The 10,512-nt window shown below is 43.2% G+C and overlaps 1 protein-coding gene across 1 annotated transcript in view; it reads right to left on the bottom strand.

Moving 5' to 3' along the window:
• Positions 1–10,512, bottom strand: part of LOC107118586 (myosin heavy chain, cardiac muscle isoform) — a 115,638-nt gene that overhangs the window by 42,424 nt on the left and 62,702 nt on the right. The window contains exons 20-24 of the mRNA XM_015420948.1: positions 7,247–7,383; positions 5,039–5,294; positions 2,161–2,403; positions 1,369–1,545; positions 322–467 (exon numbers count right to left, since the gene is read on the bottom strand). Coding sequence (XP_015276434.1) covers positions 322–467; positions 1,369–1,545; positions 2,161–2,403; positions 5,039–5,294; positions 7,247–7,383 — 959 coding nt within the window. The remainder of the gene's footprint in view (positions 1–321; positions 468–1,368; positions 1,546–2,160; positions 2,404–5,038; positions 5,295–7,246; positions 7,384–10,512) is intronic.

The following is a 10,512-nucleotide window of genomic DNA, read 5'->3' as shown; positions in this document are numbered from 1 at the left end:
CAGCATACAGCTTTCCTGTACAATTTGAGACACAACAAACAAAAGACATATATAGTAACATACTAAGGGCTTCCTTAACTTCTTGTATTTTGCTGCCTTTCTGGGACTGAAAAGGCAAGGGTTTGTTCACTATGGCCAATTGCCTGGTACATTTATTTATTTATTATTTTATTTATTTGTTAGATTTATATCCCGCCCTCCCCCGCCCTCTCATATTTTTACATTAAGAGAGTAAGAAATATTAGAAAGCTGTGAAAATCATACACACAGATTTTTTTTTTACAGTTTAAATAGACTTTAACATTATAGGTATTATCTTACTTCTTTAGCTTTTCATCCATTTGTAGCTTGTCATTCTCCAAATCCATGACACTCTCTTGAGTCAACTTCAAGTCTCCTTCCAGTTTGCGTTTGGCTCTTTCCAGATCCATCCTCACTTTCTTTTCTTGCTCAAGAGAACCCTCAAGCTACAGAGATGAAGAAAGTAGGGTTGCCAGGTCTGACACAGGAAATATTTGGGGACTTTGGGGTGGAGCCAGGAGCAAGGGTTGCCGGGTGAGGCCAACCAGCCAGAAGGGAGTTCTGGCCATCACAGTTAAGCATTCCTTTTAAATGCTTTCCCTCCATTGGAAATAATGGAGAATAGGGACACCTTCTTTTGAGGCTCAGACTTGGACCCCCTGGTCCAATCTTTTTGAAACTTGGGGGGGGGGGTTGTCAGGAGAGGCACAATCAGCTATGCTGAAAATTTGGTGCCTCTACCTCAAAAAACAGCCACCCTAGAGCCCCAGATACCCATGGATCAATTCTCCATTATAACTTATGGGGACCAGTCTCCATAGAGTATAATGGAGCACCCAGCGGCCATCCCCCCCATTCTCTGACAGCCCTGAAACATGGGGAGGTGCTCCAAACCAGGGGATCCCCTGCCTCCAACTGGGGACTGACAACCCTAGAAGAAAGGCAAGTATAAACAAAAATCAGTTATTTGATAATTTGTGTATTTCATTGACCATAAAAATTGGTGCCCCAAGTAAGGGATTTTTTTTTTCTTGTAAGCCATGCTGAAGTATACCAGGTCCAGTTCTCTATTTTCCTTCTGTGTCTTCAACTGTCCTGTGGCACCAAAGAAGAACATGCCGATAGACGAAAGAACTAGGGGGAAATGCCCATCTCCTTCCCAAACATGTAGGTCCACACACAAATGCAAATAATGTATTTCTTTCATCTACCTTCTGTTCAGATTAGTCTGAACACTAATCTACATGGCAAATAATGGGCCTGATATTTAAATAGGAAAAACCAGATCTTTAAAGCTTTGTCAGCATCAAAAGCAACCTCAGTAAATGAGCAACAGAGCAAACATACATCATCTACTTGCTGCTCCAATTTCACTTTAGCTTTGCTCAGGGTGTTGACTTTGTCCTCCTCAGCTTGCAAGTCATCCAGGGCCTGCTGATGAGCTTCCTGCAAGGACTTCTTTTCTTTTGTGAGCTTGCTGATAGCCTCATCAAGTGATGCCATTTCTTCTGTCAGATTTTTAACCTAACAGGAAGAGGGAGAGTGCAGAAATAGAGGTCTTTGTAAAATCAACTTCAGTCAGATATTTTTCACTCCTCACTTGAGAGAACTGACTAGACTGCAGCTGTACTGTACAAAGCCCCATGGATTGACATGCTCCAGAATTAGGCTGGTTACTACCATAGTGTTGGAATATGCAAAGTCTATCAAGCATAGATAAAGAAAATGACAAACACATCCTGCAGAGGGGACAACTAAGCATAGTGAAATTAGGGACTTCCTACTATTTTCAAATTGTCTCCTTCCTGTTAGGGTTAGGGTTTCCCCCCGATCCTACTAAGAACTGCTATTTACTGACTCCCTCCTAGCTTGTTAGACAGTTAGACTTCCATTTCTCTCTCCTCTTTCTTACACAGTTTGTTCTTCTTAATAAATCAACTTAATTCTTTAAAAAGCTTGTGCTCCCTTTTACTGCATATCTACACTCTGCCAAAACATAGTGGAGGGGGTCTAGATTGCTTAATATATGTCAAAATTGATCTCTTTCTCAACTACAAGTTTTCCTAAGAAAATGTACTACTTGCATATTATCCAGCATTATATGGAGCAGTTTTATGGCAAAGTATTTATTTAGGACACCTTATTTTCAGTAGCATGTTTTTCTTTTTCAACTTTTGCCAGTGTTATTTCAAGGTCATCAATGTCTTTCTTCAGCTCAGAGCATTCGTCTTCCAGCTTTCGCTTCTTGGATGTCAGCTCTGAGTTCATCTCCTCTTCATCTTCTACCCGCTCAGTCAGCTCTTTGACTTTGGCCTCTAGCTGGATCTTGGATTTAATCAGCAAGTCACATCGTTCTTCAGCATCTGCCAGGGTGTCTTGCTCCTGTCACGATTTGCAGAAGGCTATATTATTGGCTAGCTTAGGACTGATACTTGTTCTCTAGCAAACAGATTCATATGCACAACTTCCTTCTCTTCCATGAAACCTATGCCCACACACTTTGCACATATTCAGATTATGAACAGTTCAGGAAAAGGATTAATATGAATTCCTAAAGATATGTATTGCTAATGTCATCGTAATCCAGTGGATAGAACCTAGGCCTATATTTCTGTATTTATATTAAAAATGCATGCCTGTCTCCAAAAAATGTACAAATATGTAACTTCTTGTCTTTTTAATTGTATATTTGTAGTCAGCATTTCACTCTATTTTCTTTGCAAGATTTTCCATTTTGTTTGTGCTTTTTAAAGGTCATTTTAATATCATTTAAGCAATAGAAAGGGGTTATCCATGTTAACATCAATTTTACTATCTTTTAAAATTTTTGTTCAGGAGAAAGAGTACCGCAATTTCATCTCAGCTGTGAGAAAATATAAAAGAATTTTGAATATTCAGATCACAATATAGTGGTCCCAAAATGTAGTGACATCCCTCCTGTATCACCAAATCAAGCCATCATGGTTTCTCTTGAATAACACAGCCATTAAAAACGGCACACTGAGAAACAAAACAGCCAAGCAACAAGCCTACCTAGCTATCAGATAAAAGAAAAAAAAAGTAAAGAATGAGCCAAGCCCCTAGATTGGCAACATAAGCCCCCACATGATAAAAAGCTCTTTGAAATAGAACTATTTTACTACTACTAAAGAATCCCAAAAACTCATGAGTAAGCCTGTCTAGGTAGGGAGTTCCATAAGAAACTCCACAGGGAGTTCCAAAGGAAAGATATGGACAAGTAACACTAATACCAACTGACTATCTCAGCGTCAGTTCCTCATTTACAATGAAAATAATAATGTCCCACATGGTTTTACAAGGATGTACAAGATAAAGATTATAATTACTCTGCACATTCAAATGGCTGTATAGAATAACAACAATAAATATGCATTTACATTGACACATGACATTAGCCCTCAAGTGTGCTTTTTAAAAGTAATTTTTAATGTCCATAGTGCTGTAGTGTAACTGCAAACTGTATGTAAAATGCCACATTTCCAAGTTTAACATCTCCTTGATTCACTGATTTACCATGGTAACAGACTCAACAGACTGGAATATAGATAAGAACATTAGTATTTATAGCCAAGCCTTTTAAGTTTTGCAGTTCATCTATTTACATGTAAACTAATGTAAACTAATGCAGAGTAAAGGTAAAGCTGCAATCCTTCGCTGAACAAATTATCAAGATCAGTTGTTATATTACAATTCTAGCTTCAAGATGCAGTCTTGGGAAGTGTAAATATAATACTAAATATACACACTGTCATACATGTAACAGCTGAATATTAATGTTCCCAGTGTCTGTGTTTTACAGTGACAGAAAAAAAATTCTGAATAATTATGAAATCCAATCTTTAAATAACATCATATTTCTTCCACATTAAGTAGAGGAAAAGATTTATCATATTGGCCCTGTTAATTATACATACAATCATGATTTGCCTTTGTAGTTTCTATATCCAACACTTCAGATATAATCTGAGAGTCTTTCAATGACTACTAGATACACAAACAATGCAGAGCTGGGAACTAGAGATTGTTCCTCAGAGTAGCACTTTTATTGCTGGAAGATCATATTTTCCCAGCTTTCCAACTGCAATATTCTGTCACCTCAAAAATGTTACCCTCCCCTGGATGACAATTCTATTGCTATTAACGTGGCTGTGTATAATGGTTTGCGAAACTTTCACAGACAACTATTGGCTGGTACCTAGAATCAGTAATACTGAGTGACGGTTCCCTAGATGCCCCCACATTCTGTGATCTCTTTATTATATTTTTAAAAATTGTTTGATGTTTCTGGATTGCATAGCTGCAGTAAATTAATAAATACCGACAATTTTACTTGGAACTGTGACAAGGATTGGGTTAAATGAAGTCATTTGATTTTTCTACAATTTTAAATTTTAAAAAAAAGCATTTTGCAAAGTGGGTCAGCTATATTTTATTTTATCACAGGCATATTTAGAAAGGTAGAAAATATTTCACTGCGAAAACATTTGATAGTCTCCTTTCTCAGTCAAAGCCAGTTCTTGCAAACAGCACTGGTATCTGACAGAATCTATTTTTGTTATTTGCAGTATGACCTACAAAAGAGGTTCTAACTGAGTCTTCGGATCAATATTCATCTACCCATACCACCACATGAATGATTTCCTACCAGTTAATATACAATTAAACATTACATGATCTATGTAACACAACGTTATAGAATAGGAGGGAAGGGAGCATGGTATAGCCTGATCTCATCAGATGTCGGAAAAGCTAAGCAGGGTGGTACTTGGAGACCACCAAGGAAGAGTCTTCAGAGGAAAGCAAGGGCACACCATCTCTGCTTCTTCAGACTTCAGATTAAAGTGAAAATAATACCTCATGCATCTGCCAAAATGGGACTTAGTCCTTCAGAGCTTATACCACAATCAAATGCTTACTCTTTAAGGTGTTGAAGGACAGTATTGCTCTGCAAGCCTCATTCATTGTGCCAATTAAAAAAAAAAATGGGTCCACTCACTGCCTGAACCTGAAGGAGCAGGTCATTCTTCTCCTGAACCAAGGACACCTGCTTTTCTTCCAGTTCCTTCCTCCTGGCTTCAGATTTCTCCAAGGCCTCCTTTAGTTTCAGGAACTCTTCCTTCATATTGGCCATTTCTTTCTCTGTTTCTGCGGACTTCAGCAGGGGTTTGATCTTAAAAAAGAGCTTCATCCAAGGCCAGTTTTTCACAACCATGAAAGCTCGGATGTTCCACTGGATAACAAGAAGTGCATCTCTACATTAAAAAAGAAAAGAAAATATTCTGCTCCCTGAAATTTGGAGATGCTTGCAACAGATCTTTGAAACAGGGAAAGTTATGCTAGTTCCCTGCCTTTTCCACATGACTGGGGTCCTACGTGCAGTAAAAGTTCTGTATCTGGCACTCAATTATCCAGAAAGCTCAGATAGCTGGCATCACCCAGAGGGCCCCATCCCCCTCAGCCTCCATAGTCCTGCACCTTCTGGCTTGTGCATGCCCCATTTCCACCTTTCCAGCCAACCAGCTCGATGCCTCTGGCAATTGCTAAGCTTAGAACAGTGAGAGCTGCCAGCTGACGTAATTCCTGGGTGCCTCCTTCCCCATCAGCCTGCCCAATACCATCAGGAGACAGCTGTACCAGGGGAGCACAGGCAGCTGGCCTGCTTGATTGCATGCTTCATAGGACAGCCCCATGGCCTGGGAGGGCAGGAAGGAGAAAGGTCCCACCAGGCATGGGGCTGCGACCATGACATTCCAATGGGGTGGGATTTGTTTGCTGCAGAGTCCTCTGAGTAGAGGGCAGGACACAACAATATGTTTTAGCAGGGCTATTTTGGGGCAGGAACGCACAGGAACGGAGTTCCGGCTGGCTCCAAAGTTGGCTACACCCAGCAGGAACTCATTAGCATAATAGGCCACACCCAACAGCAGGAACTCATTCGGATTGGCTACATTAGGGGTGTGTGGCCTAACATGCAAAGGAGTTCCTGCAACAAAAAAAGCCCTGGGTTTTGACAACAAACAAGGTAAACAGAATAAGAAGCAAAAGGTGGGTGTGGCTGGATGACCACACTTCTGGTAACATGGGAATGTGGCCTAATATGCTAATGTGTGGTGCTGTCAGGGGTGTGGCCTAATATGCTAATGAGTTTCTGCTGTTGGGTGTGGCCTATTATGCTAATGAGTTTCTGCTGGACTTTTTCTACAAAAAAAGCCCTGTGTTTTAGTATCTGGCACATTTGATTGCCTAGCAACCCCCCCCATTTCCCCATAAGCGCCAGATAGCAAAGCTTCTATTGTACAAATGCAGTTGCTTCTCATGTCTCTCCCCTTAGTAAATCCTGCAAAGTTTGTGGATGGCATTGTGATCCTTTTTTCCTCTGATAGTAGTATAACCTTGCTCTTCTACAAGTTCTTTTTGTAAACAATAAAGGCACATTTTCTTTCTGTTTCCCCCAGGAATGCACAGCAGTTTTAGACATCATAATGATTAAAGGAAACAGGATGAGCAACTGCCTGGTGCTTTCTGCTCCTCAGTATCTCTTCCTTTTGCAAAAGAAAAAATCCCCCCCCCCCTGGGCAAATGCTGGGAGTCAGAGAAGCCTCATTTACAATGTGCCATGTGGCACTGGGGAATACAGTGAGGATGGGGAATCAGGAAAAACATCTCTCACTTGAGTGAGCCGAAAAATATGTTTTATTGGCAGAAAAGGAAAGGGAGGGGAGTGGACTCAATTCTGCCTCCTTACTGGAGGTCCTCATGTCACATGGCATTTTGTCAATGAAGTCACCCTGACTTCCAGCATCAGTGGTTTGAGGTTGCAGGGGACTGCTGCAGAACGAGACAATCCACTTCAGAAGGACCTTTTCCATTTCCTATGGCAATAAAAGGCACAACACCAGGAACTTTACACTGAGGGTTGCACAAAAGATCTATTTTGTGCATGATGAACTTGTGGGGCGATAGGATATTTGCATTTTGTGTTCCCCTTTGCATCCTCATAATATCCAAAGCCATGACCATATGTCTCCCTTCAAGGTACCACTTGTGCTGTAAGAGTCTATTCTTTTCCCAGCAGTAAAACCTGCAGTCTCTCATCACTTGCGAAATACAGTTCCGAGCTGGAGGAACAGTTTTAAAAGGCAACCGTTACTGGCTTGCATCCAGTATAAGTCCTTGGGATGTAAACAGACACTGTTTGTAATACCTTCGCTCAATGATTTTCTGGAACTCAATGCGCATCAGTCTGCCTCGGGATCTTGCTTGAATGAGTGTTAAAATTTTTGCTAATCTCACATCCCTCATTTCTTCTAAATGTCCCAGCAGGCCAGCCTTAAAGAATACCTGAAACAAAGGCCATGGATTTAGCAAATTACCTGTATTTACTCAAAAGAAAGACAGCTTGGAATATATGGCAAAAACCCCCCTTAAAAAAGAGAGGCCAATGCCTAAAAGCGATGACCTTGAATTTAAAATGATCTCATCCAGAAAGGGGTGAATCAGTTAGCCACCCAGGTGAGGTGTCCTCCCCTACCAGCCTGTATCTTCCTTTTGAAGCCGCTTCCTCACCCTCAAGCCCCACCCAACTCCAGCTCCTCCTCCTCTTTCCTCTGCTGGCATTAGTGTTGTTAGCCCAGGGGTAGGGATGCCAGCCTCCAGGTGGGACTTGGGGATCCCTGGAATTACAGCTCATCTCCAGACTACAGAGATCAGTTCCCCTTCAGAAAATGGACGCTTTGGAGGGTGGATTCTATGGCATTGTATTCCATTGAGGTCCCTGTCCCTCCAGGCTCAACCCCCCAAATCTCCAGGAGTTTCCTAACCTGGATCTAGATCAAGATGGGTAGCTGTGTTAGTCTGTCTGTAGCACTAGAAAAGATTAAGAGTCCAGTAGCACCTTAAAGACTAAAGAACTTTGTGGCTGCATATGAGCTTTCATGAGTCACTGCTCAATATCTGAAGAATTGAGCGGTGACTCACAAAAGCTCCTACCCTACCACAAATTTTGTTAGTTTTTAACCTTGATCTGGCAACCCTACCCTCGTATCCCCCACCGGTGGCCGGAGGGACTGGGGAACCCTACGCAAGGGTTACTGGATGGGTATGAAGCAGAGCTGTTTTTTTCCCTCACCCCCTCCCTCATGCCTGTAGACTCTATGGGCCCTTTTCTTACTTCCACTCTCCACAGGGCAGGGCAGGTTGGCTTTCTTTCTTTCTTTCCTCCCTCCCTCCTTCCTTCCCCCAAACAGTCCCAGAAAAGCCTTTCCATATATGGGACACTGGGTCATGCAGGCTGCTTGAAGTTTCCTCACCGTCTGATAGGATGCTTGCCTCTTTTGCACTTTTGCTCTCTCTCCCTCTCCCCACCATGCTTTTTGAACCAACCACAAAGTGTGGAAGGAAATAAGACACCTGGCAGCACTTCTGGCCTGCTAATGAAAAGTAAACCTTCTTGCCTTTCTCTGCATGCACCCACTCAACAGTAATAAAACAGGGGCAAGTTTACATAGTAATGAATTTGTCTGCAAACTAAAGATGTCCCCCTCCCTTTTAAAAGTCCCCCTAATTGGGGAACAGCTATCCGGAAGGCGCCTGCTAATATGCGGGGTGCCCCAAGGAGTGGTGCTTTCCCCAATGCTATTTTAACATCTATATACGCCCCCTTGCCCAGAGGTACGGACTGGGTTGTCACCAGTATGCTGATGACACCCAGCTCTATCTGTTGTTGGATGGCCAGTCAGACTCTAATCCAGGAGATCTGGATCTGGCGTTGAAAGCTGTGGCTGGTTGGTTAAGACTGAGTCGATTGAAATTGAATCCAATGAAGATGGAGGTCCTGTGCCTGAGTTGGAGCGGGCCAAGTTTAGGGATCCCTCTCCCGACCTTCGATGTGGCACCGTTGGTGCCAGTACCAGAGGTTAGGAGTTTGGGAGTGCTCCTGGATGCCTCCTTAACGACGGAGGCCCAGGTAGCAGCCACTGCCAAGTTGGCCTTTTAACATCTATGGCTGTTCGGGCAGTTGGTTCCCTTATTGAACACAATGATCTGGCAACAGTGATCCATGCAATGGTCACCTCGAGATTGGATTACTGTAATGCTCTCTACATGGGGCTGCCCTTGTCTCAAATCTGGAAGCTGTAGCTGGTGCAGAATGCAGTGGCAAGGCTGTTGTGTCTCCCTGTGTGGGAGCATATCCAGCCTGCACTGAAGGTACTACGCTGGCTGCCAATAGCATAATGGATTTGCTTCAAGGTGCTGTTTTTGACCTTTAAGCCCTATATCGTCTGGGGCCTGCCTACCTGAGGGACTACCTTTCCCCATATGTTCCCCAGAGAGCACTGAGGTTGGGGTCTCAAAACCGTCTGGCCTTTCCAGGCCCCAAGGAAGCCAAGCTGGCTGCAACAAGGGCCAGGGCCTTCTCTGTGCTAGCTCCATACTGGTGGAATGAGCTCCCGGATGACATCAGGGCCCTGTGGGACCTTTTACAGTTCCGCAGGGCCTGCAAAATGGAGTTCTTCCACTAGGCTTTCAATTAGGGTGCCACCCTTAATATCTTGGCCCTGGCCCTGACATCATCATCAGCACCAATAGCCTGGAAGGAGCCTGAACTATGGGGGTAAGCAACCATCTGCTATTAACATTTCTTTTGCATGGGTATGATTTTATATCTTGTGATTTTAATTACATGTGTTTTATCATATTTTAGTGTTTTAACATATATATTTATATGTGTATACTGTAAGCCGCCCTGAACCTGCCTTGGTGGGGAGGTGCAGGATATAAATTTAAATAAATAAATAAAGGGTTTTTTGTAAGTCTTATTTTTTAGTTGATACAGTAAAACCACCAAAAACATTTGGGACGACTCCCGGTCGATGGAACAGCGATGGCGGACGCTCTCCTCACAACGGAGGAGGGTGAATCGCACACCAGCGGCCTGGAGGGGTGCCACCTCAAGGGACACCCCCGTGGAGCCTTTGCGATAGGCTCCAGGCCAGGGGGCTTTTGAGGGGTAGCCTCTTCAATGGCGTAATGCCGGAGAATTGAGGCTCCCCTCCACCCCAATGGTCCAGTCACTGAGTGGCCTTCGGGCACAAGCTGGACTGACCGGGACAAGTGCCGGAGATCGAGCGGAATGGCGTAAAACCGAGTGTGGTCAGATAAACTGACCGACAATGAACGTGAGTTCTGAATAAAACGGATTAGTTTGAAAAGCGATCCCCCCCTCCATGATTGGAAACAGAGACTGCAAAGAGGGACGCCTCTTTTGCGAATGAGCGGTTTACGGACACGAAAGGGGAGAGGGGAGGAAGTAAACTGAAAGTGTTTTGAGAGACTTATCTGATTTGTGAAGTCGTTTCGTGAGTTTTTCCGAATTGTGGGAAAGCAGCAGAAATTGTAAACAAAATGGAAAGATGGCGGCCCAGCAGAGAAAGTTTAAAACGAAGCCGGGCGGGCAGAGTCCAAGACCGG

The sequence above is a fragment of the Gekko japonicus genome, unplaced genomic scaffold (assembly GCF_001447785.1).
Source record: "Gekko japonicus isolate JY-2015 unplaced genomic scaffold, Gekko_japonicus_V1.1 scaffold2936, whole genome shotgun sequence".
NCBI lineage: Eukaryota > Metazoa > Chordata > Lepidosauria > Squamata > Gekkonidae > Gekko > Gekko japonicus.
This window is presented reverse-complemented; position numbering and strand designations above follow the sequence as displayed.